This window comes from Mugil cephalus, chromosome 23 (assembly GCF_022458985.1).
Source record: "Mugil cephalus isolate CIBA_MC_2020 chromosome 23, CIBA_Mcephalus_1.1, whole genome shotgun sequence".
Lineage (NCBI taxonomy): Eukaryota > Metazoa > Chordata > Actinopteri > Mugiliformes > Mugilidae > Mugil > Mugil cephalus.
This window is the reverse complement of record NC_061792.1, coordinates 5,862,602-5,888,673: the sequence shown is the minus strand read 5'-3', so window position 1 is coordinate 5,888,673 and position 26,072 is coordinate 5,862,602. Positions and strand designations below refer to the sequence as shown.

The following is a 26,072-nucleotide window of genomic DNA, read 5'->3' as shown; positions in this document are numbered from 1 at the left end:
ACTAGCATTGGTTACTGTGGTTTCACAAAACTGGCAAATTAAATAAAATAGATTTTATTTAACATATCTACACGTAAGTTGAATAATGTATATTATTGTCGATATATATTGTATTTTTATGTTCGTAGTTAACAAAGTTTTAATGGCCATGTTTTGGTCAAAACGACTATTATTTTGACATTACCGGATGTTTTTCCTGTTGTCTTAATGCGTGCTTAACTGGTACATGACGAGCTTCATCTCAGCTTCAGCTGAAGAGCAAACCGACATCAGCTGAGTTTGCACGAAGTATCATCCTTGAGGCTAAAATACAGGGATTTACCTCCACTTGAAATCCATTGCTAGTATTTTGCAAAGTTGCGTACAACTGTTAAGCCAATGAAATAACTGTCATCTTTCGTAACCACAGAAACAAGCTAGCGCAAAGGAGAAATAACACTACATCAAACCCGGCAAACAAAGAGGTCCTTTTTCAACGGCAACATTTTTCCTCCGTATTCTATAGTTATGAGTCATGTGGCCGTCGAAAATGCCCACGGTCTAGAGCAGCAGGTAAGCCGCGCCAGTTTAATTCGTTTGCAGGGTCAGTTGATGAAAAGTGTAATAAGGGCAGGGATGAACGTTAGCCGCTAACGGGATGCTACCGTGCTACCTAGCGCTGTGTGCGCTCGATTTCTACACGCAAGTGTCCAAAAGTGGCGGAGGGGCGGTGTACGGAGTGGGGGCCACTCGATGTGCAAAAACATTTTTCAACACTGCTGCGTGAACTTGGATGTGCTTTTATGTCATTATACTTAAAAGTTGTGTGATAGGTTAATAAAACTTTAATTTTACTGTTATATATGACGGGCAACTTTGAGTGCAAACAGACGTTGTTGTTCATTGCAGCGAAGAGCTAAGTGATAACTAACGGTGCCGCTGGCCGCGCCGGGTGAACAAATGAAACGCACCCATCGACTATTCCGTTCACTGCGTTTGTCTTGCAGCTCGACACTATAATAAAATGGAGGTGTGCGGGGATGGAGCTAGCCCCTCTGACACCGAGATAATGCGGCATTTGACAGGGTTTCCCGTCGGTTTTCGGCTACTACGCAGTGTTGAGACTGCCTTTGTGCCTTTGCCTTGGCTGCGTCCCGCTTAAAAAATGGTCATTTCTTCTGCGTCACCATCAACGTAGTCTAGCTGTGTCTGACTGGTCAGACAGTTGGATGGCAACAGAAAAGTACTGCATGTACTCAGCTGATATTTTGGAGAGGTCTCTCCGGCACGGCGAGTTTAATGTACAGCACCGGCCGTCCATTTAAACAAATTACACATTCATTCTAGGTCCCTTAGAGTTCAGCTGCAATGGCATTTTTTTTTCTCCTGCTGGTGCAGTGTGGGAGATGATCAAAAACAAACACTGGAAACGAGCGCATTAAGCCCAAAGTGGTTTCCTGAACAGCAGCGAGATTAATTAAAGAGTATTTTCGGTGTCTCAAAGCAGCTGTGAATTTAATCAGTGCTCGCCGAGGCTCAAACCAAATCGACCAAATCTAGCGATGCCTGGAATGAAGGAAAAACACAGTAACCTTCCTTGCCTTCATATCTGGACAGTCTGGTTAAAGTCCTGTTGGGAGTCATTAATTGTAAGAAAATAAAACAAACGGGAAGCTCAAAAACAAACAACAACAAAAAAATCAAAAAAACAGAGCCTGTCTAACAATCAAAAAGAGGTAAACAAACAATCAAATGAGTTTCTAATACTCTGAGTTCATGCACTTTTTAATTTGGTGGAAAAATGCTGTGGAAATTTAGATACACAACCCCAAGAGTTACTCAAAAAATAAAAATTAAAAAAAATCTCACTGGCAGCCCCAAACTCATTGATAGAATTTTCTTAGAATTTATGTTAAAATATGAGTTGAGTAATTGAGTAACATTTTTTTTGATAAAAAAAAAAGAAAAAAAAATCTTAAACAGTAACTTTTGTGCTTTTGAAAACGAACGAGTGTGAAAGTTTAGTTATTTGTGACTTTGTTTCTCCAGCTCGCTGTCCTAGACTTGACCGGTGCCGACGGACAAGGTGGAGGGACCAATAGTAAGCTGCCTACATGTTTTTTTTGTATTTTTTATTTTTTTTGTTCGTTTGTTTATTTAGTTTAAATGCGTCACACACTCACAAAAAAAAAAAATACTGTGTGCTGACACTGGGAACATGTGTAGACTCAGATACATGCATACGCACGGGTGATGTTTTGAATAATTCAAACAGAGGTTTTATAATTCATTACATATGGACATCACATAGTGGTTTTAATGCATTTAGTTGTAGAAATGGGTTTTAGTCATCCAGGTCATGGCATATCCAAAAAAAAAAAAAAAAAAAAAAAAGCTGATTCCTCATGTTATTTTCTAAACTTTAGTCAACACAATAAATCTCAAACTAATTTCTTCATTTAAATCTGATATCATTACATATTCAGTGTAACGTAAGTTCTGTAACTGATGTCTGTCACAGGACGATATATTCCTCCACATTTACGGAACAAAGACGTTTCCAAAAATGGTGAGTGGTGTGAAATTTCCTTGAAATAACGAGCACCGTTTTGTGTGTTTTCATTACGTTTGTGTGTGACCGCATTAATGGGTTCCCTGCCCCATAAGCGCTTCGAGAAACACTTGTAAGACATCTTTATTTGGAACCATTCATCAGAAGCTGAAGCGCTCATTTAATACAACCCAGGCAAAGTTATTTGTTTTTGGAAATCTGTGTGGCCAGATTTGGTGATAGACGCACACACACACACTCACACACACTCAGGAGAAAGTCAATTTTCTACTAATTAATTCATCTGAAAAATGAAATTTCAGCCTATTTGTAGGAGATGTTGAAAGAGTCCTCCAGAACCCATTTGTACAATAACGCCAGAATAAGTATTTGTGTTGTCGCTGCATCTGTTTCCGGCGGTAACCACAATTGAAATGTCTCTTTTTCAGGAGGAAATGCCTTTGCCGCTGGACGACCCGGTGGCTACACCATTGCGCCTGCAGCCAACTGTAAGTTCAAGCACAAAAACAGAAATGGCCGAGTCAGATTGAACAGGGAGTTGCCTCATAAACCTGTCGTTGAAATCTGCTTTGTAATTATGTGATTAAATGGAAGAATGTGTAATATCCTGCGGTGGCCTGTGATGATGTCTTGTCTCCTCCCCCCCTGCAGACGGTTGGGACGCGGGGCGCAACAACTTCGTCAACGGCTACCACGACGCCCGCATAGCCGGCAACTCGTTTACCCGCGGCCCGCCCCGCATGGAGCGGGGCCGGGGCGGCGTCGGCGGAGGCGGCTACCGCGGCAACAGGGGCGGAGCCTTCAACCCCATCAACCCGGCGCAGCCGATGGGTTTCGTCGGGTACGACAACAAAGGTGCGTACATGTGAGACCAGCCGCTGATGCCACTCTGTGCTGACGCATGAAGCTGACCTCTAAAAGTTTTCCATCCGTTCTCCCGTCAGACGCCGGCGGCTGGAACACCGCAAAGGAAGCCTATGGCAGTTTTGGCAATAACCGGGGGAAGTCGGCGTTCTTCAACGACAGAGGCAACGCTAATAGAGGGAGGTGAGTAGATGAGATTCACTGAATAGCTCACTTCTCTAAGCTGTGGAAGGCGGCGCGGATTGTAGGATTTTAAAAACAAACCCGCTGTGATCAGGTTCGAGCACGGTGGATTCGGTGGAGGTGGAGGAGGAGGAAACAGCCGCTGGGTGGAGGAGTCCAGAGACGACGGAGACTGGTCCAAACCAACCCCACGAAACGAACGGCTTGAACAGTGAGTCTTAAAGCGGTGGATTCAAGTTAAGGGAAGGCAGATCTTTTAATAAGAGAAGCAGTTTAGAAAGAAAACTCATAATTATGGCATTATGTGTCTTTTCTGAACATCACACTAACACGCTCTGTATCTCCGTAGTGAGTTGTTCTCCGGCAGCAACACTGGGATTAACTTTGAGAAATACGATGACATTCCCGTTGAGGCTACAGGACAGAACTGCCCTCACCACATCGAGAGTGTAAGCAGCTCTTTTTAATGAGCAGCTGAGCCGTCGTGTTCCAGCTTCTTTTTAAAATAAACGAGCCTGTTTGTTTTCCCGTAGTTCCAAGATGTGGACATGGGTGAGATTATCATGGGCAACATCGCTCTGAGCCGCTACACCAGACCCACTCCAGTCCAGAAATACGCCATTCCTATTGTCAAGTCCAAGAGAGACCTCATGGCCTGCGCACAGACAGGTAGATGCGCACAAAACTGACATATCCATGAACAAAATACTAGTACTATTATTAGATTCCTAAGACAATGCTGTGAAATGAGATACTGAAGGCATGTGGATGAGTTCGACTTTGTGTCTTAAGGTTCTGGAAAGACGGCAGCGTTCCTGCTTCCAATTCTCAGCCAGATCTTCACTGAGGGACCAGGAGAGGCTCTTAATGCAGCTAAAGCCTCTGGACAGGTGAGGGAAAAAATATGGTGACATTTAAGAAAGTGTTAATAACTGGGGCTGGGCGTATCGAAATAAATATCGATAGTAACGATACCAAGGTTAGCATCGGTCTCAGATCGATACTAGTGTGGTGAGATTGATAATCAACTAACTAAAGGCAAAATTCCAAAGTTATTCAATGATCATGAAGTTTCAAGTAAAAAGGAATCAATACTAGGAGATACTAGCTCTATATTTACCAGGTATCAGATCGGTACCAAAATTCCCAGTATCGCCCACCCCATTAACCCTTAGACATTGTAACCACACGGTTTCCCTTGTTTTGTAGTAGTAGTATTAGACAATAAAATGCTTAATTTCTAACCATTGCTAGTCATTTAGTTTGTAAGATACACACATTTGCCCATGTGTGAGCAGATTATATATACAAATATCTAAGCTGTGGTTTTTATACTTTTTGAGCTATAGTGCTTTTGAACAGATGACTGCAGCTAAAAAATACATCAAACAGCTTCAGTATATATATTGTATTAATCTGTACAATCGTGTGTAATAATGACATGTCAAAGTACTCAGTTTGCATGCTATTAATATAGATTAAAAATGGACGATATTTAATCGCGATTAATCGTGTTTCTTAGTGTGGAAGTCAAAAGCTTGCAACCCCTCACATTTGTAACTTGCCCCCATTGATGGATCTGGCCTCACAAGCAGAAATGTGGTGTCGCCTTTGCGTTGCAGGAGAACGGAAAGTACGGGCGGCGTAAGCAGTACCCCATCTCTCTGGTGCTCGCTCCGACCAGAGAGCTGGCTCTGCAGATATATGATGAGGCCAGGAAGGTATATTAACGCACACACATTTACAGGCAAGACCAGAACGGTGGAAGCATTTCTTCATCCTTCCCCTTATTTTCTGTTTCGTTGCTAGTTTTCCTATCGCTCCAGAGTGCGCCCCTGCGTTGTGTACGGAGGCGCAGACATCGGCCAGCAAATTAGAGACCTGGAAAGAGGCTGCCACCTGCTGGTGGCTACACCAGGAAGACTGGTGGACATGATGGAGAGGGGCAAGATCGGACTGGACTACTGCAAGTAAGACGCCCACAGAAAGATTTTAGGGATAAAATAATCTTTTTTCTTTTTTTTTTTTTAATATATAATTTCTCTTTATCTGTTTACTCTAGCTACCTGGTCCTAGATGAGGCAGATCGTATGCTGGACATGGGCTTCGAACCACAGATAAGACGCATCGTCGAACAGGACACCATGCCACATAAAGGCATCCGGCAAACCATGATGTTCAGCGCTACGTTTCCTAAAGAGATCCAGGTGCGTCTTCACTAACCGGTTCTCGAGATTAAGCGCCTCCTCTTGAACGATTAGCCAGTAAGCACGTCGCACGCCTGTTCTGCAGATCCTCGCCAGGGATTTCCTGGAGGAGTACATCTTCCTGGCGGTGGGCAGAGTGGGCTCCACCTCAGAGAACATCACTCAGAAAGTGGTGTGGGTAGAAGAGAGCGATAAGAGGTCTTTCCTCCTGGACCTGCTCAGTGCTACAGGTGAGAAATAACTTCATACGGACTTAAAAACACATCACCATGCGCCCGAACTGAAATTTCCACATCTGTGTCGAGCTAACACATGTTCACACACACACACACGATGCAATTTTATTTCCTCTGTCCTTTTGCCATTACCATATTGTCATCTTCACATTCCAGCCAACACATTTCTATGTGTCCCATGCTTAGCACTATGTCTATAATGTCTATCTTTGTTCAGAGAGTTCACACATTATGTAGGCAGGGCTGCATTTCATTCCAAGCAGCTCTGACAGGGGTTGACTAAATCTAATTTCAAAGTCTTCCTGCTTCTAGAGCAAGAAGCATCCTGCAAGTTTAATAGATGATATGTCATCAAATTATATTGTATTTCTTGGCCTCGCAAAGGCACCGGCCATCCCTAGTAGCCTAAGTCGCTCAGAATATCTCCTCTCACTCGAGTTTTCCGTAATCTAAAACGTTTCATTGTGGTGCTCGGTGTACTTGTGTGTTGATAAAGCAACTTAGGTATACAAGTTTGGTTGTCAACTGGTTACTGAGTGCAGTTTACATGTCGGTGGTTTGGTGTGGTTTTATCCCAAGTCATCCCCAGCGAGGTACAGGACAATACTGGAGACAACATAGAGAAACCTGGTAAGATCCTCAATCAAGAAACTTCTATCTGTCATTTCATATTTTTAAGTAATTCTGCTTGACTTTTATAATTCTTCTCGGTGGATGGAGAATCCCTTGTTCATTCACTCGATTTCGGTTCCGTGTGCCATTTCACGAGTCTAGTCTGCTCAAATGAAACACCTGTTTTGTTTCGTTGTTTTTTTTATCATTTTTATTAGTCGGATAGTTTTTGTGGCATCTTTTTACGTACATTATGTTGCTGTGGTGTCTTCATGTCGGACCCAAAGCCTTGATGGAGAGACTCTGGTCGCGTCTTCACAGCTTAAAAACTCCTTATGGATGTGGGTCATTTAGTAGTGAAGGAGGAGGAGGAGGTGGATGTTGGAGGGCGATGCAGTGACCAAAATCTATCCATCAACGGCCCCAGTAGTGCCTGCATGAAAACACAGCGCTACTTTATTTTATTTTTTTATCCTTCTGATGATTTCCTGTTTTTGATGCACACTGCACTACTCCGGTCGTAGAAAAGCATCGATTGTTATGTGACGTGATTCGGCAACCTGCATGTGTCACACCATGGACTGAAACACCCTTACATGACATACGACCTACGAACATGGCTGTGATGATGTCCTGTATCTATGATTTGTTCGCACTATAGCACATAGACGTACACAACTGCTGCAGCAGGTTTTGTTTGTCTTCTCAAATGGCTTTAAAGTGGCTTTTCATTTAGGACATCAACGTGTTATTTGCATGACTATAAAATTTGACGGCTCTCGTGTTGGTACCTTTTTTTTGTTGTAAGGCAGTTCCATAAAAGCCTGGTTAGATTTGCTGAAGCAGTTCCGTTTCGTATAATGGATTCGTGCAATGATGCTCCCGTCGGAGGCAGCGCCATAGTTGCGCACCATGATAATTTCAGTCCAAACGCAATGCAGCTCTGCTTTATTTTGAACAAGTGAAGTGGAGGTTTTCGGGCATTGACCCATGCCGTCTTTTCTGTCGGTTGACCAGGTAAGGACTCGTTGACTCTGGTTTTCGTGGAGACCAAGAAAGGCGCCGACGCCTTGGAGGACTTCCTGTATCGGGAGGGTTACGCCTGCACCAGTATCCACGGAGACCGTTCCCAGAGAGACCGAGAGGAGGCCCTGAACCAGTTCAGATCAGGAAAATGCCCTATTCTAGTGGCTACGGCGGTGAGTGCGCCTGTCGTCATGCAGAAATGGGTACACTCCACAGAGATGTCTCCACTTCCTTGTATTGGCCACATTTTTCCGCGGGATAGGGCCTAAAGCAAATCTTGAATTATACACTGTATGTATTCACGGAGTGGTCAGCATGGCAACTGGTAGCCGCCATTAAGTCGCATCTTGTTTTTATAATGTCAAATAATTAACTAAAACAAAACTTATCCAAAACAATGACACTTGAACATGCATCAACATTATATTAACCACCTAAAATGACAGAAGGCATCTTTTAACTTGTATTTTAGTGCTTTAGTTGGTCTAAATCCCATCCACTAACATGGAGTAGGTGGACTTTATGACCTATACTGCAGCCTCCAGCCACCAGGGGGAGCTCTACTCGCTTTGGCTTCATTTTAGAGGAGCAGTTCAACTTTTTACACTGTCTGTGGTCGATACTAATATTTACTGACGGCCTCAATAGAGACAGGAATATTATCTTGGTTATAGCATCATTGTACCTGTGTGAGTTTATTGTTTATATAGTGTGTTTTTTTGTTTGTTTTTAATGTTTCTACTATTGTGTTGCTTTCTCAGGTAGCCGCCCGGGGTCTGGACATCTCCAACGTGAAACACGTCATCAACTTCGACCTGCCAAGTGACATCGAGGAGTACGTTCACCGCATTGGACGTACAGGACGAGTAGGAAACCTGGGTAAGGCTGCGTCTAATGCTAGTGAACGGAAGTGTCCCACTAAGATTTGTTGACTGTTTTTTTTTTGTGTGTGTGCATGTGCGTGTTTCCCGTAGGCCTGGCCACGTCGTTCTTCAATGATAAAAACGGAAACATCACTAAAGACCTGCTGGATATCCTAGTGGAGGCCAAACAGGAAGTTCCCTCGTGGCTTGAGAGCTTGGCGTACGAACACCAGCACAAGAGCAGCAACAGGGGGCGCTCTAAGAGGTACTCGTGCCTCCTTTAAGTGTCCTCACATAGTCAGAATAACCGTATTTAATTCACATGATGTCGTTCATTTTTACCACCAGGTTCTCAGGCGGGTTTGGAGCACGTGATTACCGCCAGACGGCCGCAGGGGCCAACCCCGGAGGGTTCGGAGGACGCGGAGCTCGCAACCAGGCGGGACACGGAGGAACCCGTGGCTTCGGAGGAGGTGAGGATCTGGTCTGGAGATGTGCTGGGTAAAAGCAGCAGACACGAGAAAGTAGAGCTGACCTTCTTTTCTCCTTCTAATCAGGAGGCTTTGGCAACTTCTACACCAGCGACGGATACGGAGGCAACTACTCACACTCTCAAGTTGACTGGTGGGGCAACTAGGTTCCTCCATCTCCCCATCTGCTCATCCCTTTTTCCTCTTCTCTCTCATCCTCCATCCTTTCTCCCACCCGTCTAGCCGCCTCCATTAACACCCCGAACCCCAGTGCATGTTATTAAACTATTTATACTCATTTATATAGCCCTCCTTCCATCCCCATTCACATCTTTTACTTACTCCTCAGATATTTCCTGTCCATCTCCACCTTTGTCTTTCCAATTTTTTTTTCTTTCTTTCTCTTTCGGATCTCACCTCTTGAAATAGGTAGCATTTTAGAGGAATTATTCCATTTTGGTTGGTTGCTTTTCAACGCCGGGCACAGATTTACTCGTTAGCTTCACGCTAGCAACAAACCTGTGTCCATGTGTCTGAGGAAGAGTAACCAGTTAAAGTCATAGGTGTTCTTTATCCCCATAAAGTAGGACGTGCAAGGTTTACAACGCGTGGACCGTAGAAGGGGGAAGTCCTTTTTTTTTATTTTTTATTTTTTTTCCCCCACACTTAAGATTTGAGTTTTGGCTTCATTGTGTTTTGTCTGCATTCACCCAACGCCGGTCAGGCTCCCCGCATCACCTCACATCATCTTTGTATTTAACGCACGGCCATGTTGTAAATCACCGGCCAAATCCTTTTCTAAAGTATAGAGATAGGCAAGACGTCGAAGTGCGCCTGCATATAAATTCAAAAATAGGAACTGGCTGAGGTCTCCTTCTCTTATATGATGGATATTAAAAAAAAAAAAAAAAAAAAAAAAAGTGGCCACAGAAACGGCAAATTTTTTTTTTGTTTTGTTTCGTTTTTTATTTTTCCACCTTTTTAAAACATCGAAATATTGATTTGCCAAGTCTAAGTGACAGAAGGAAGCGGTAAGGGGCTGGACAAACGGGAACGTTGTTGCCCATTAGCAATAACGCTAGCAAACAGCCTGAGGACTTGTGGTTGTTAACAGCATTTCTTTGTTTTAAGCATTAATGGAGAATCATCTGTTTCTGTACTGTGCCTTTAACAATTTGAACACTGTCTCTTATTTTTTGTTGTTTTTATTGCCATAACACGTAACTGGCTGCCAGTATAAGCCAATAGTGACTAAAAAAAAAAAAAGAAAAAAAATGTGTATTTAATGTCATGTATGGGTTTAAACATGTTTTTTTTTTATTTCCATTTGGAAGGAAACAAACTAGGCTTGAACTAAATCAAACCTTGGCAAAAAAAAAACAAAAACTGAGATAAGGAAACTCAAAATAATTCCTTATCTACTTATAGGAGTTAAAATTAATCAGAAGGACTCTGATGAGCTGGTTCCCCCAAAGCATATCACCACTGTCACCATATGTAAAGATATGCGACTAAATATGGGCCAAAATGATGTTACATTGATTACATTTAAGAAAAGAAGAAGAAGAAGAAGAAGCCAACGAGCAGATATAACAGCAGTGGTTTTATGCTTTTGGGAAACGGAGTCCTACTCATTGACCTGTGTGTCACATCTACAGCTCTGGTTTGAGCTCGCAGTCGGGTTTCCCGAAGCCATCTTGTCACTAACGGTCGGGTCAATTTCCGTCTGTAGCAGAGCCACTGGTTTAGCTTCGCAGCAGCAGCAGCCCTGTCCCGGCGGTAGTTTCTTACCATTCGGACATAAATGGAAACGTAGATCCCTTAATCAAAACCTACTGTGCCACTCTCACACTCTCGTAGAGTATCCGTTTCAATTGTTCCATTACTTCGCCGTGTACACGAGCTGTTGAAAAGCCTGGTGTTTTCCACTTGCGAATCATTTTTTGGGTTAGAAATCGGAAACTGCGCAGCTGCTGCTGAAAGATTGCCCGTTACTGACCAGCGTCCATAGCTGTTCAACCCACCGTTAGTGCCACCGCGCTCCCGGGAAAACCAGTCCTGCCTCCACAAACAAACACCGACTCCCTTGTTCGCCAAAAGCTTCTTTCAAGGGGATACACAACTTTCAAAAGAGTTCCAAATTTTCTTGCTCACTCTATCCTGGAGAGTTACATGAAGAGTCTTCTCTAAAATAAGTCATTCCAGTTTATTGTCTTTCAGATCTGTTGAGGCGAGGGGGGTAAATTAAAGAATTGGATAATCGGGCATTTTTTAATTTAATTTTTATTTTAATTTTTACCGCAGGGAGCAGGCGGCCAGGGCTTCCCGAGGATGTAACGCCACGCATCCAGAGCACATTTTAGCCTCTTACTTTACTACGATCAAGCACAATAGTTCACCACGTTAAATCCCATGTTAAATTATTGCTTCCAAACCAAAGACCTGCTTCAACATTGCTTGCTTTCCACCCAGCAGCTCCTCCCTGCTTTGCCGTGCCTTGTCTTTTTAATGAACTCACTTCCTGATTTGCAGTGTCGCCAAAATATTGGTACAAGTCGACATTTTCACCCAACGAGCAGGACAACACACGTAGCTAGTTTGTTTCCGTCAAAGCTGCGCCACTCTCCTGTCGTCTTTCCGGAGTAGACCGGCAGTCTTGGCAGCTACCGTATTTATTGGCACAACAACATGACCGGTCATGCGTTGAACGTACCCTTGCTGGCAAAATCTTGCAAGCACATTGAGAAACACAGGCTAAATTGTGCTGGTGGAAAAGTGGCATAACAGGGCTGAGTCTAATTCCTGGGTAGCCCTAGCTTGGCTCTGCTGTAGAACCAGGCTTCTAGGTGCAATTGACCTGTACCTAGGGTTAGGGTTAGGGTTAGGGTTAGTCCACGTTTCATCCCTGATTGAACCCGTAAAGGGAACTCCACTGTACGTTTGGATGGTTCAGTGGTAGAAAAGCCCACTGTGTCAATTAGCAGCAAATAAAGGCAAAAAAAAAATACTCAGTTGCTACCCGGTGGGGGAAAATGATTAATTTCTATCAGGCTGTTAATTTGTTTCGTTTACATGTAGAACCTAGATTAAATGTAAATAGTTCAACACTTCTTTAAAGAAAAGAATGTGAGTTATAAGTTAAACAACACTTGACGCATAGGAAATTACATTCGATCACTCAACATTGGACCAGACGGCGTCTGGTGAGCTTAGCTCAGTGGGCAATTTGAACGCGGCTGACGAACATAAAATACATAAATAAACCAATGAGTTAAATGAATCCATGGAGGAATCCTTTCACGGGGCAGGTTCCCTCAAGTTGCCCACTGTCTTTGACAAATGACTAGGCTGAACCAAGACAATAAAACATATGCAAGTGTTGTTGTTTTTTGGTCAAGGAGTTAAAAATGCGAAGAAAAATAATTACAGATCAGTAGCAGGCTTTAGTTAGAACTATCTGATTTTTTTCCTTTTTTTTTTTTTTTTTTTTTCAATTCTTCTGTGATTTTCCGACTAGTTTTTAACCAGAAGTCCGATTCAGGCCAGTCTTCAGATCACTCGAGTGCTTTTTTGAAGGAGTTTAGTGAAACCAGTTGATTTTACTACGTAATATTTAGGAAGCGGAGCGCAGGTCACGTACAACATGTAAAAAAAAACAAAACAAAAGAAAGTAGTGTCTTGGTGCAAAGACGCGTCTCTTACTGTCGGAATTTATGGTGTAAGATATCTCACTTGACCTGGTTTTCGGGACACCGTGTCCTCTCACGACAAACCCAAAAACTTTTTCTTACGTTAGCTTGAGCCGCTATGAGCGCCGGTTAAATCTCTGATTAAACTGTTGACCAGAACTGACAGAGGTGTCCCAATAGACAATTTTAGCACCCGATTCTTTTATTTATTTTTTTGTTTTTCTGAGTCCATGAACGCGAACGCACACTTTTAATTTTCTCCTGCAGCAATGGTGGATAGTCTCCATGTCAAATGTCTTACAAGGACTGTTGATGGATAGAAATCAGTAACAGGACAATGCGTTGCAAATGACAATCAATTATGGAGGATTTGCTTAGGTTAGAATTCACTTTACACACGAACAGATCTCTTTCATTTGCACTTAGTGTCGTGGATACCGTTACACGTAGATGTTTCGTTTACCAGCTGCGTTGTCGGCAGTTGCTCAACAACTTTGAGTTTTATCGAAAGCAGCTTCTGCCTTCGAATATTGACTGAATAACACAACCGTCAATCAACACGTTGACTGACATTCCCTGCGCGAGAGGCGACGTCGGCTTTTTGTTACTTGAATCTATGGCGACCACAACCTTCGCATGCGGCTGCCGCAGCCTCTTGTGTTTTAATACAAATGCAAAGCTTTCTAAAAAAAAAATGAAAAAATTAAAAAAAAAAAAACTGTCGGAAGCAATTCACGTGAAGGAAAGTGGTTGCGTGTGTAGATGTTGCCGTGCCTTCTAACAGCCACTAGGGGGCAGATATGTTAATAAATGAAGGAGCGGCTAAACATTTCACGTAGATACATGGATGTTTTGATAGGAGTTATTTCTTTTATTTTCGAGTTATAGAGTCAGATGTAGAATAGTAGAAGACTTCAGCATATAGTGTAAATATGCAATTTGTTTGCTTTTATACGTCTGTTGTAATTAGTTTTGAACTGTGTTAGAGTAACTACCACTGTGCCCCAAATCACCACCTCACCAAAATAACCCCCCCCCCCCTGCGCCCTCAACGTCTGCCTTAAGTGCAATAGAGTTCAGTTACTCGTGGCTTGCTTCCACTCTGTAGCCGTCAACATTCTCCGCGTATGTTTCGTTAGGGGCGTTTTCTCGGTACGGGTGAAACCGGCCCAAATTCCGACGCATGCGCGGTGCCTTGAAACGACTGAATCGCCGAAGAATGAAATGTTTAGGGCTGGGTATTCTTCGACGCGGATGCAAAGTCCTTAAAAGTAAACCGTTCCAGTGAACGCATCGCGAAGCGGCGGATACGTTTGAGGCGTGGACCACGGCCCGGCGCCATTTTGGTGCCATTTTGTGGCATTAATGGTACGTTCTTGAGCCACAGGGCATTAAAGGTGGGATTGTAGGCTACTTTGGTCCAGACTCCCTGCTAGGGCCGTCATTCAGGGTATAATTACTTTAAATTCACCCAATACTTCCGTTTACAGCCGAATACCTGCGACACTTAGGACTTCAGTTCATTAGCAAACGCTAGCATGCTTGGTAAACCAACATATCCGTGTCAATGCGAGCATGTTAGCCTATAGCTGAGCTTTTACTTGTAGCTATGCAGAGGCCGTAGCAGGTTAGTCTTCGCCGCTCTGTGTTGATGATATGACATGAAGGAATACATAACCTCATTTGTTTGGACCGTTTACTTCCTCTGAAACCCAGCACTTTAGCTTTTTTTTGATTATCTCCCAAACTTTTTGATGCCTTAAACACAAGGGTGATACCCAGCCCTAACGGAGCAAATAGTGAGGATCCTTACACATTGTTGCCGCGGCTACCGACACACCGACGGTGTCGCCGTGGCAAGTAATTCTGCGTCACTACAGTAGCTAAGTTACCTGTGCTTTGACCGTCAGAGAACAATTTATGGTGCTATGCTCCCATTGCTGCGGCCTGCAGGCCCCTCCGATGTAGAAACACTTCAAATCCCACAGAAAATACTTAACGTACTTACTTTAAGTTTCAACTAAATCTTCTGTAGCACATGTCCTTCAAACCTCTGAGAGGTATGTATGCGTGAGTGAGCGTGTTTGCGGTTAGGTGTCGAATAGAGAGGTTTCTCCACAGTTTTTAGTGCGCGTGTGTCGTTTGGAAAGGTTCTTCCAGATATGAAAGCGTTTTTTGGGACCAGGTGGAGTTCTAGTTAACAGCAACCGTAGGATTCAGGTGTTTGCACACGGGGAGTTCTCGAGTCTACTTTCGCTGCTAGTTTGTGTAATTTATCAAGCATTTTTGAGAAATATTTATTTTTATAAGCCTAATACAAAAGTTGATATTTTACAAAGTGACTTGACCAAAAGACAGTAAACAAAAAACACTGGCACTTGAATGTTGAATGTCATTGGTATGAGTGAAAATTTCTATTTTTCTGGGGTAGTGTGAGCTTTTTAATGTTAAAGACGCAACGTGCGGGGGGTTTCTCTCGGAATATGTCACGGTAACGGGCTGCCAATGGGGCCGACGTTCACTTAGTAAACCACTTTGCGTTAACCTCGACACTGTTCGCAGTAGTTCTTCATTTACAACGTACTTTTATTTGAACATTTAAAGTTGCTTTTTACCAAGACCGAGATCTTTAACAAGGCTGAGTCACCACAGCGTGTTAGTCATGCTACTAGCATACCTGTAGGGTGGCGGGGCCGACTCACCAGTTAGCCGACATTGTGTGAAGTGCGTGATATTTGTGGCAGACACTCACTGTCACTTCAAGAGGAACTCTTTTGGGATCCTGTGGCAGTCACTTGGTCAAACTTTAGTTTATTTAAAACCTTGGTTCACGTGTTAGCCAGTTTTAGCACGCTAGCACTCTGAACCAAGATGGCCACCATGGTAACCTACTAATAATCTACCTGTTAGCCTTCAAATATAAATTGTTAGTTTTTGGCTAATCTTGTAAATTAAATGGCCTAAAGAAGTGATAGTATTTGATTATGTTGCTGTACTTAGGTTCACATTTTAGCCAGTTTTAGCACGCTAGCACTCTAAACAAAGATGGCCACCATAGTAACGTACTTATAATCCACCCGTTAGCCTTCAGATATTGGCTAATCTGGTAAATTAAATGACCTAAAGAAGTGATAGTATTTGATCATGTTGTTGTACATGGCAGCAATTTGGTCAAACTTCACTTTATTTAGAACGTGTTAGCCAGTTTTAGCACGCTAGCACTCTGAACAAACCTGTTAGCCTTCAGATTTTGGCTAATCCAGTTAATTAAATGGCCTGAAGAAGTTAAAGTATTTGATTATGTTACTGTACGTGGCATTAGCACGTCTTCTCCGCAACGAGGCTAGTCCTTTTTCCGTTGGCTAAAACAAAAAGCATCATTTCCCCGCGAAGCGCGCAGCTGACGCGACTGTGACGCATCAAGAGAAACCTCCCGCACGGCTTACCTGTAAAGTCACATCGGACTCAGTATCAGATCCACAAACCTGTTCCGTTAGCGCGACAGGCTCAATTGCCAACGACGACGATCAGTACGCAAACAGCCATCTTTAATCGGCAAACAAATTTGAGAACACACCACCACATATGCCAAGGTTTGGATTAAAATAAAAAAAAAATTAACAAAACGATCAAAGACCATTTTGTAAAAAATAAAAAACATGCAGTACAAAAAACAAGTGTCCAGATTCTCTCCAAGTCAGTTTATTTTTTTTTCTTTCTTTTTTAATTTTCTTGTTTGAATCTTTACACTTCCCTTCTTGTTAATACCCTTGTTGTTGTGAATGTCTGGCAAGTGGCGAATCTTTAACTCTCCACCATCACACAGAATTAACTGTGGTTCTATTGCTATGTTGTTGTGATTTGCATATTTTCAGGCGTCTGTGTGTTAACGCTGTCGTATCGGGACGGGGAGGGGGAGGGGGGCTTCTGGCCAATCAGAATCGACGATCGTTCCAGGAGTCTTTTGCATAGGTGACGAGTATTCATCTGTCATGCATGAGAAGAAGCCTGTACTTTTTTTGTTTTTGTTTGTTTTAACTGTGGGTCCAATAAGCACATACACACTGTAGTTATACTTGGATTCAAACATTTGTCCTGTGACTGTAGCCTCAGTCGACCAGAATGCAAAGCGGCGCCGAGAAAGGCCGCAATCACTGACAGATGGATATGACACATGTGGTAGGTAAAAAAACCATCACCCTTGACTTGAGCTTTTTGTGTGTTTGTAACTCAACATGAAAGGCTTTTTCAAGCTATCGTGAAAGGACACTGGAACAGAAGGCTTCTACAAAAAAGCCCCGGTCCTTACTGAATGGCCAGACCCTCTCGGCGTGGACACGCAGCAGCACCGGCCTGGTAGTTAGTATTTGCTTTATGTATTAGTTTAGCAGTTGTGCACGAAGAGCACTGCACGAAGAGAAAAAAACAAAACAAAAGAACTGTGCAACTATTCTGATTTTACCACAATTAAAGGTTTGGATTTGCAAATGTAAACAACGTCCGTTTCTTCTTTTTCTTCTTTTGTGTTTTTCTGCCTTTTGCAATTTAGATCAGATCACTGCCCACAATTAAACTGAACACAGATGGTGAGTTTTATTTGTAAAACGTAGCATTTAATTACCATATAAAACACAATCAAGCCTGCGTGAGAACTGCGATGCTGCAGTTTGACGCAAGCATTGTCAAGGTTTCTGTTTCTGTTTACTTCCACAGAATTTAATTAAAAAAAAAAAAATACAAATTATCAAAGCAGTGTGCTTGTCAACATCGGCTACATCAGTAATTAAGATAAAGTGCGGTCACTTCCAGGTCCGGTTGGTCCAACAGTCACGGTTCAGAGACGATCACCCACTCTCCTCGCTTATGTCCAACCAGAAGTTTGGGTTGTCTTGATACCATTTGACTGTGACACAGACAAAAACGGATATTTATTTTGTATTAAATTGTCTCCGTGGTGTTTTTAAAGGCCTGTGTGTGTGTTGCTGTACCGGTTTGTCTGATGCCCTCAGCCCAGGACACCTCGGCTCTCCAGCCCAGCTGCTGCAGCTTCTCGCTCGCGATGGGGTAGCGCAGGTCGACAACCGGCCTACACGGCAGAGGTTAGGTTAGGACCCCCAAAACTGATGGAGAGATTAAGTAGGGACCCTCTACCTACTAAATGTGTTCTATATTAAACTAGTGCTATATATAAATATACATTATTATTATCATTTTCAAACATAATTTTTGGGGCGAAAATTCAAAAAAATGTATGACAAATGTCCAATCAACCAAAAACTTTGAGGACCCCCCCGTGCTCTAGTGCTTATGAGCCTGTTATTGCAAAGCTCTTTGTTTAATAGAGTTAGTGGGGTATCTACTCACCTGTCTGGCACAAACTCCAGCCAGTTATTCACCTCCTCATCAGGCACATCCTTGACCTACAAAAAGTAAGAAGAAAACTTCTGTATTCACTGTATCTGACACTAATGGGGGTCTTCCGTTCCAGCATCTTTTCTGAATTAGCTCCTACCATCCTAACAAGTTCCCTGGCCAGCTGCACGATGGGAATCTCGCAGCTCGTCCCCACATTGTAGGTTTCCCCCAGGACGCCTGCGTCCAGGAGCAGCAGGAGGGCGTCGACGGCGTCGCTGACGAACAGGAAGTGGCGCGACTTGGGGAGAACTCCCTGGATGGTGCTGCGGCAGAGGGGGCGGACTCTGAATCTGATTTTTCTTTTAAAAATATATATGTTTTGTATTATTCTTTGTGAAAACAAACGCTGAAAGGAACGTACCACTTCTTGTTCATTTGCAACAGGGTGAGGAACCTTGGGATAACCTGAAAGATCAAGATGATATCGTCTGAAAGGATCTGAGAGCAGTTCATTCTACAAATCTGTTATCCTCCTGAAATCTGACACAGTACCTTCTCTGTGTACTGTCTGGGCCCATAGATGTTGTTGCTCCTGGTAATGATGATGGGAAACTGCCAACGGACAAATAGTCGTTGTTATACTGAAGGTTGTTTAATGGACAGTCTTGGAAAGAAAGGATCATTTTAATGTGTCTACCTTATACTGGTCCCAGTAGGATCTGACCAGATACTCTGCAGCCGCTTTGGTGGCAGCGTACGGGTTGGAGGGCTTCACCGGACTGCTCTCGTCAAACACCTGCAACCGACAACCCATACATGAACCCAACAACCCATTGGCGCCACCGCAAATTCCGATGGGTCTTTCCCTGACCTCTTCCAGGCCGGCTCCGTACACCTCGTCGGTGCTGACGTAGACGAAGCGCTGAAGCCGGTGACGGGCCGAGCGGGCGGCTCCCAGCAGAACCCCGGTCCCGTCGACGTTGACCCGCTGGAAGCTGGACGGCGACTCGAAGGAGCTCTCTGAGGGGAGGACAGAAGGTGAGGCGGGCGGCATCAAAGCGCGGGCGTGCGGTTTCCAACGAGCGGTGCTCACCCACGTGCGTCTTGGCCGCCAGGTGGAAGACCACGTCGACGTTTTCCGTGTTGAAGACGTGGTTTACCAGCCGAGAGTTACACACGTCCCCCTGTTGGAAGGACACAGTCCGTGTGTGAGTGTGTGTGATTCATAATACAGAACAGTACACTCAGGCTGGTTCCAGCTCCTACCCTGATGAAGGTGTAGTTTGGTTTGTCTTCAATGCTCTCCAGACTCCTGAGGCTGCAGCAGTAGTCCAACTAAAAGAGAGATCATTTCCACACAGGTAAATATTAAACGCAGGGACATATCTGTCGAGACTAAACGGTGAAGACTTACATTGTCCAAGTTAATAATCCTCCATCCTGGATGTCCGTTGACCAGTGAACACACCAGATGAGAGCCACTGGAATCAATTGAATTTCCCCATGCGTTACGTCACAACATTAAATCTTATCTTGTTTATGCTAAAAGTACAACTCTTTATTTAGCTTTCTATAAGTTAATTAATTGATCAATGAGCTGCAACTGGTCATGTGTAAAACTCACATGAATCCGTAGCCTCCAGTCACCAAAACAGTCCTGTCAAAGTCCATCTTCAGGTCTTCCGACAGCTGTCAGCTCACGCTTAGGTCTCCTGCGCACATAATAACGGCTTCCTTTATGGTCCGTGCATGATAATCCCCCCGGCGAGCCAGTTACTTGGCTCTGTAACTGGGAGTACAGTTGTTCTTTATGCTCTTCCGCACTTTAGTTTACTTAACGCGACGTACGACAGCCCCGGGCCCTTTACGGCAGTGTTGACACGTTGAAAATGGGCGGGGACTGAGTCGCACGTTCGCCGCTTTCTGCTCCGCGATTGGCTCTCACGGGTGACGCAACGAAGCCCACTGCGTGAGACAACAGTGTCAAGCGAGCTTAAATGAAAATGAGATTTCCGGTTAGTTTTTCTCCCAAAATAGAGTGCAGCTTTAGTTAGAATGACGTCAAATGTAGGAATTTATACCTGCCTATGAAACATCTATATAATCAAATATTACATTAAATTGTATTCATTTTGATATGTAATAATTCGGTGGGTGTTGCTCTATGCGCTCAAATATAATTTAATCACAAAACGAGTTTTACTTTGAAGGTCTCTGCCTTCCGGCTTTCCGTTTCGGTCAGGCTAACCTCGGGCAGCTTGATGCAGATGGTTTACTTCTGGCTTCGTGGCTCATTGAATTGATTAGCTGAGGTTTATTTGTCGATACCGTTAACCTGCACGGGGGGGAATCATGTCGTATTTAATAGCCACGCTTGTGGCACTGGTGCTGTTTGGTCCCGGGGTTTCGGGGAAAACTGTAACGGGACTTTTCGGGAGCGAGGCGGCGAGACAGGAGAAGGGCCAGTTCATCACTAAATTCATGTACCAAGGTAACGATGCTGATGTTGCTAACGTGTCATTTCAACGCAGGGCGAGTTTAGTCAACACGGAGTAATAACCTACGTTTAATACATTTACTGTTTTTTTTGTTTAGTTTTTTTGGCCCATTTAAATGCATTTTAAAATAAATAGCGTGTCGTGAATTATTTATTTTTATTATTATTATTATTTTCACTGAGAAATAATACTCGACCAACTATTTCAGTAACTGCTCCAGGACCAATTATGTCGTCTTAAATAGCGGCCTGGATGTTTAAATTCCCCCAGAAGTCTGAATTTGTAGACTCTGAAGTAGTTATGGTGGAGGGAGGTCAGGTAAAAAGACAACCAGAGCTGGAATATCTGAGAGGAGGGATTAATCATGTCTAAAACCCGGTTTATGTGTAGAAGCAAGGCTGGGCCAAAGCAGGAAACTACCACAAATCCAGAGGCCCCTGAACGCAGCCGTGTTCCTGTTGCTTATCTCCTCATTTATTTAGAAATTGCACCTTGGCCTGCAGGTCTCACCTTAGTCACTTAGTTGCACGTGTTGCATTTGTGTGAATAAGTTAACCTGCCACGCTTTGCACCGCTCAGTTTTTTTTTTTTTTTTTTTTTTGTCTTCGTCTAGGTGGCAGCGGCTTGTGCGTGTGCCGCCTGGACAACTCTGCCCTGGCTGCCGAGAAGGAGTCCAGGCTGCTCCTGTACCAGGACATGATGGACTCGGACCTGGACGACCTCAGCTGCCACGAGAGGCTCTCTAAAGCCCACTTCACCGGTGATCACAGGCTCTTACTTACTAAGCAATTCAGACTTGAAGATGTGATGGATGCGATGCGGCCGTATCGATCTCTCCTCCTCACTCACACTCTGATCTGTCTTCCTCCTCCTCCTCCTCCCCGTTTCAGTCCGTCTTAATCAAGAGGAGCACAACCAGACGATCCCTCGCCAGGCGTTCCCCACGGCCTGGCAGGTCCTGTATGCCGACAGGCATACGTGTGAGGTAACCGCACAGATTTGTTAATCTGGGAGCTCACTAACATACAAACAAAGTGGAAAAAGTGTTCATTTTCTGTGTCTGTGTTTCTTTAGGAAGGCGCAGTGATTCCCTCTCACTCCGATCTCAGATTCACAGTCCTGCTGTTTAACGCGGACTCGGCCGGGAACCCTCTGGACCACTTCAGCGCAGAGGAGGCAGGTGAGACACCTCGAGCGCTCCCATCGCCCAAAACCCTTTCCCTCACAAATCGGTGTCAGGAGCTACTAAAAAAGACGCCCGTGTTAAATATTTTGCCCCGAGGGGATCGGGGCATCTTTTCCGCAATCGCCGTTGACGCGTTTCGCTCCCCTCCCAGGTCTCCACGGCTTCTACTTCCTCCTGCTGCTGGCCTACTTCATAGCCTGCTGCATCTACATCCAGCCCCTGTACCAGGCTCTGAAGAAAGGGGGACCCATGCACACGGTCCTCAAGGTGCTGACGACGGCGCTGGCGCTACAGGGCTGCTCCGCCCTCTGCAACTACATCCACCTGGCCAGGTCGGTTTCAGCGCAGGCTGTTTTCCATCGTCGTCAACTTCAAAAAGAAGATAAATTCAATTGACCCTAGCGTTTTCTGTTGTCTGCAGGTACTCCAGAGACGGTACTGGTATTCCACTGATGGGCAGCCTAGCAGAGTGTACGTCATCATATTTTCTAATATCTTTCTTTAATTCCATTGCCTCGATTTGAATCCTTCACGCGAATTCAAATTCCTCTTGTCCACTCGTTCGCTCCCTGTGCAGTCTGGGACATGGTGTCCCAGGTGTCCATGCTGTACATGTTACTGAGTCTTTGTATGGGCTGGACTCTGAGTCGAGGGAGGAAACCGCAGTCCAGGCCTCTGCAGTGGGAGCAGTCTCCGGCGTCCACGGCTGTCGCCGTTGGTGGCGTCGTGACGCAGGTACGAATAAATGAAATCCTGAAGCCTAAAGATGGTTTAAGATATGTTTAGTAAGCTGTCAGGTTGTCATTTTCAGGCGGTTCTGCTGCTGTGGGAGCAGTATTCCGACTCGGAGAGCGAGCACCACAGCTACCACGTCCAGCAGAGCGTGGCGGGTCTCCTCCTCATAGCCCTGAGAGTGGGCCTGGCCCTCCTGCTGGCCTCCATCCTCTACCAGATCATCTCCACGGAGAGGAGCACCCTGAAGAGAGACTTCTACCTCTGCTTTGCCAAGGTACAAACCGCACTGCACGACCAAAGATAAATCCCCCGGACAAACACAGCCCCCTCACGCGACCGTCCTGTTCTTTCTACAGGGATGCTTCCTGTGGTTCCTCTGTCATCCCGTCCTCGTCCTCATGTCTGTAGTCTTCAACGAGCACCAGAAGGAGAAGGTTTGAAAGCACAGTGTTTTAAAAGGGCGGCATCTGCGTTAGGCATCTATTGGGGATCTCTGTTCTATGACAACTGCAAGCTAACTTCTTTGAAAATAGTTGCTCTTGCTAAATGTTTTTTGTTATATGACTACAGGTTTGGTACAGATGTGAGGGTCATTCTTGATATTTTAAAGACATTTTTAAAGATGTAACTATGCATCCATTAGTGGAGGAGCTGCTCAGATCAGTGTTCAGATTCGAGATTGACCGATATGGATTTTTTTAGGGCCGATACCGATTTTTCACACCCTGCAGACTCCAGTTTATTCCGCCTCACCTTGATAAAATAAGATGAAAATAACCAAAAGAAATGTTTTTTATTCAACTCTTATTTTTAGGGGTGCTCGTCACAAGCATTTTCCAGCTTCCAGCTGCACGCACTCTGCTAGCAGGGGAGGGGCAATGTATGGGCTGCATGGGTCCTCACCAGCAGCACAGGGCGACCTGTGGATGCGCCTGTCTATAAACCTTGCCGGGGAAAATATATATATATATATGTGTGTGCGTGTATTGGTGAACGCACCCATGTATCGGCCAATACCGATACCTGTAAAAAAATATCTGTAGGATACCTGTAGGAAATATCGGCCCAATATATCGGTAGATCTCTAATTCAGATACTTGACCTCCGCGCGTCCGTTAACATGTCTTCCCCGTCCGCAGGTGGTGACCATCGGCGTGATCCTCTGCCAGTCCATCTCCATGGTGGTCCTCTACCAGCTCTTCCTGTCTCGCTCCCTTTACTGGGAGGTGTCCTCGCTCTCCTCCGTGTCCCTGCCGCTCACCATGTCCAGAACGAACCACAGGGGCCGCTACTGAGCACGTTCCGCCGTTTGCCCGAGCACCGCGAGCGAGGGAGGACAACGCTGCTACGCCGAGGCTTCTCCTCTCCCAACCTCCCTCCGCGTCAGGTGAGAGAGGCCGAGAGGAACGGTTCTCCTTTGCTGCGAACTGTTTCCTTGAAGAACAGTGATGGCCACTAATGAGGAAGCATAGCAAGAGAATTAAAGCAACACCCTACCTCTATTTATTATATTTGACTGGGACCAAGATTGCTGAGCAGGGGTAAAGTAACTGACAGCCAAAGTACAATCTGAAGATAAGGAAGACACGGAAGAAAGAAGACGGCATCCAGAGAGGTAGGAATGAAAAGGGAAGCAAAGATTTACTCGTCTCAGAGAGTAGAAATGGTTCAAGGAGCCCAGTTCGGACGAACAAATTACCAAACAGACAGTTTGAGAGATAAGAAAGGAAGTTTCTTTAAGGATATAGAGCATATCTCTACGCTATCTTCATGGTAATTGTTGGCTGGAAGATGATAGATGTTGGAGTATGTGTTAAGCTTGAGATGTTAGTGGTTAAACAGATGGACAGACAGTCGGACGGACTCAAGATGGGTGTATAAAGAATGGAGCAATTCGAGTTAGATGGATTTCAGCATGGGCTCGGTGGAAAAAATGAGCCAAACCTCCACCACATACAAGCTGTACCACGAATCAGAGCATGTGAAACCCGAACCTTCGAAATCCTGCAAGCTGTGCGTAGCTGGAGACACATCGCATGACTTATTCTTCAATGTAAAGGCACATCCAGAGGAACCAAAGTCCCAAAAAGCCGTTCAATGGCTTTAAATGAATCACTGTAAATACATCCCTACTTATTTTGTCAAATTATGACTGTAAGTGAGACTCATTAAGACACAACAATGAAGTCGCCACTTAACAAACTGACAGGTTATATATTTATTCATCAACTATTTATCAATTAGGGATTATTTGAACAGCAGATCTTGTTTTACTGATGTTTACTGTTTGATTTCAGTGAATCACAATAGCTATTATTCACTTGCTTAGTAGCATTTGTTGTCTGCTAAATACTGAAAAATGAAATGTTTACAGAATAATGCACGTTCAGTTATATGTCAGCCCATACAGATCCAGGTCTTTCGTAAGGTTAGCTAAAGAAACGCTTGCCGTTTTTTTTCAGGAGCTTACAAAAAAACCTCTGCCATATTATATAATATTTGAGGCCACAGCAATGCATAACTTTTGTTTACAGCTACCGAAACTCCATTATACAGAGTTTAAGTGAATATAACTCGAGTTAAATGTCATGAGTTGTGCGCAAAACCACTCTTCAAACATTGGTCAATAGCACCACCAGTGGCCAGGATTGCAACTGCATGCTTTGTTTTTTCTTTCTTTTTTTAGTCTTTGAAAGACATCTATTTATTGGACACAACAAAGTCATAAAGTGTACATTTAAAAGGACACACAGACTTATGGGACATCCTTCTTGCTGAGCCGTTGGCCTTGAATAAATTAATATAATAAAATGAACTACAACATACTTGAATAATGAGCCTTTGTGGGTGGTTCAGCAAGTTCAGCCTGATATGTTCTTTTAGATCATGTTGTACATTGGGTTGCACTAAAAAAGTGCATGCGTTTATGTGCACAATGTACTGTATGGTGTGCAATTGAATGCATACTTTGTCTAACAATGGTAATCTCATAACGTCAAAGCCTCTTGACTGTACGCCGTGTTCGAAAGCTGATCCTTAATTTGTTGCATTTATTTACAGTCGAAGTTTATGTTTTTTGCAGTGTTCACTTTTCTTTGGTTTTCATATATTAAATATGCATATTTTTATGACCTGTGGAAATGTTAGACCTGTGATCATGCCAACTGTAATAAGGTGATAAGGTAATAAAATCAGTTTAAAATTAGACTGTCCTTCATGCTGTAGTCATTGTGCTTTCCTTTAACCTTGGTCCACATGAAGAAAAAAAATCTTAAATCTTATGATGTGTTAAACTTGTATTTCAGTAGGTTTCTTGACATAACTAAAATAGCTAAAAATAATCATCACTTAAAGCAAAACGCATGTGCAAAAAAACTCAAATATATCCGTATTACATTATATCAGTGCTGTGCGCAAAAATTATTTCATAAAAAAAAAAAAAATATTTTCGATTAAAATCGAACCCAAACAGTATAAATTAAACATCGTCACGAACAGGATTCGAACCTGTGCGGGGAGACCCCATTGGATTTCGAGTCCAACGCCTTAACCTCTCGGCCACCGTGACTACGCATGTCCAAATTTCACCCATATTTA

The 26,072-nt window shown here is 43.9% G+C and overlaps 3 protein-coding genes and 1 non-coding gene across 6 annotated transcripts; 2 read left to right on the top strand and 2 right to left on the bottom strand.

Annotated features, from left to right (window-relative positions):
* The first annotated feature begins 216 nt into the window (after positions 1 to 216).
* ddx3xb (DEAD-box helicase 3 X-linked b) lies at positions 217 to 17,195 on the top strand. Of its 3 annotated transcripts, XM_047577210.1 has the most exons (20): positions 217 to 552; positions 2,029 to 2,080; positions 2,501 to 2,548; positions 2,980 to 3,039; positions 3,203 to 3,406; positions 3,496 to 3,598; positions 3,693 to 3,809; positions 3,948 to 4,047; positions 4,132 to 4,267; positions 4,391 to 4,488; positions 5,221 to 5,319; positions 5,408 to 5,568; positions 5,661 to 5,805; positions 5,891 to 6,035; positions 6,621 to 6,671; positions 7,671 to 7,852; positions 8,441 to 8,558; positions 8,654 to 8,807; positions 8,891 to 9,015; positions 9,100 to 17,195. In XM_047577210.1, exons 1-20 carry the CDS (start codon positions 508 to 510, stop codon positions 9,177 to 9,179), a joined length of 2,223 nt encoding a protein of 740 aa, XP_047433166.1. In that variant the 5' UTR covers positions 217 to 507; the 3' UTR covers positions 9,180 to 17,195. The 3 variants fall into 3 exon arrangements, with proteins under 3 accessions (XP_047433166.1, XP_047433168.1, XP_047433169.1); XM_047577212.1 differs by lacking the exon at positions 2,501 to 2,548; XM_047577213.1 differs by lacking the exon at positions 6,621 to 6,671.
* Positions 9,908 to 19,929, bottom strand: LOC125000554 (dTDP-D-glucose 4,6-dehydratase-like). Its single transcript, XM_047576062.1, has 12 exons — positions 19,681 to 19,929; positions 19,471 to 19,537; positions 19,323 to 19,391; positions 19,150 to 19,240; positions 18,928 to 19,076; positions 18,754 to 18,852; positions 18,609 to 18,668; positions 18,478 to 18,521; positions 18,214 to 18,379; positions 18,066 to 18,121; positions 17,690 to 17,787; positions 9,908 to 17,604 (listed from the first exon to the last, which is right to left on the bottom strand). The coding sequence occupies exons 1-12, from the start codon at positions 19,725 to 19,727 to the stop codon at positions 17,546 to 17,548; spliced, it is 1,005 nt and encodes a 334-aa protein (XP_047432018.1). The 5' UTR covers positions 19,728 to 19,929; the 3' UTR covers positions 9,908 to 17,545.
* A 383-nt stretch (positions 19,930 to 20,312) lies between these two features.
* Positions 20,313 to 25,680, top strand: gpr180 (G protein-coupled receptor 180). Its single transcript, XM_047577223.1, has 10 exons — positions 20,313 to 20,547; positions 21,168 to 21,314; positions 21,445 to 21,539; positions 21,629 to 21,734; positions 21,892 to 22,072; positions 22,162 to 22,211; positions 22,318 to 22,475; positions 22,552 to 22,749; positions 22,832 to 22,909; positions 23,615 to 25,680. Exons 1-10 carry the CDS (start codon positions 20,409 to 20,411, stop codon positions 23,768 to 23,770), a joined length of 1,308 nt encoding a protein of 435 aa, XP_047433179.1. The 5' UTR covers positions 20,313 to 20,408; the 3' UTR covers positions 23,771 to 25,680.
* A 281-nt stretch (positions 25,681 to 25,961) lies between these two features.
* Positions 25,962 to 26,043, bottom strand: trnas-cga. Its single transcript has one exon. It is a non-coding gene; the product is annotated as a tRNA-Ser (tRNA).
* Between the last annotated feature and the right edge of the window lie 29 nt (positions 26,044 to 26,072).

Bases quoted from the DNA above. Each gene is read 5' to 3' on its own strand.
- ddx3xb (XM_047577210.1), top strand. From the start codon at position 508: ATGAGTCATGTGGCCGTCGAAAATGCCCACGGTCTAGAGCAGCAG. The intron at 3,810-3,947 runs GTGAGTCTTAAA...GTATCTCCGTAG, and splicing joins CGAAACGAACGGCTTGAACA to TGAGTTGTTCTCCGGCAGCA. The intron at 7,853-8,440 runs GTGAGTGCGCCT...TTGCTTTCTCAG, and splicing joins CTATTCTAGTGGCTACGGCG to GTAGCCGCCCGGGGTCTGGA.
- LOC125000554 (XM_047576062.1), bottom strand. From the start codon at position 19,727: ATGGACTTTGACAGGACTGTTTTGGTGACTGGAGGCTACGGATTCAT. The intron at 19,392-19,470 runs GTAAGTCTTCAC...TCTCTCTTTTAG, and splicing joins GGATTATTAACTTGGACAAT to TTGGACTACTGCTGCAGCCT. The intron at 19,241-19,322 runs GTAGGAGCTGGA...TCCTTCCAACAG, and splicing joins CAAACTACACCTTCATCAGG to GGGGACGTGTGTAACTCTCG.
- gpr180 (XM_047577223.1), top strand. From the start codon at position 20,409: ATGTCGTATTTAATAGCCACGCTTGTGGCACTGGTGCTGTTTGGTCCC. The intron at 22,212-22,317 runs GTACGTCATCAT...CTCCCTGTGCAG, and splicing joins GATGGGCAGCCTAGCAGAGT to TCTGGGACATGGTGTCCCAG. The intron at 22,476-22,551 runs GTACGAATAAAT...TGTCATTTTCAG, and splicing joins TTGGTGGCGTCGTGACGCAG to GCGGTTCTGCTGCTGTGGGA.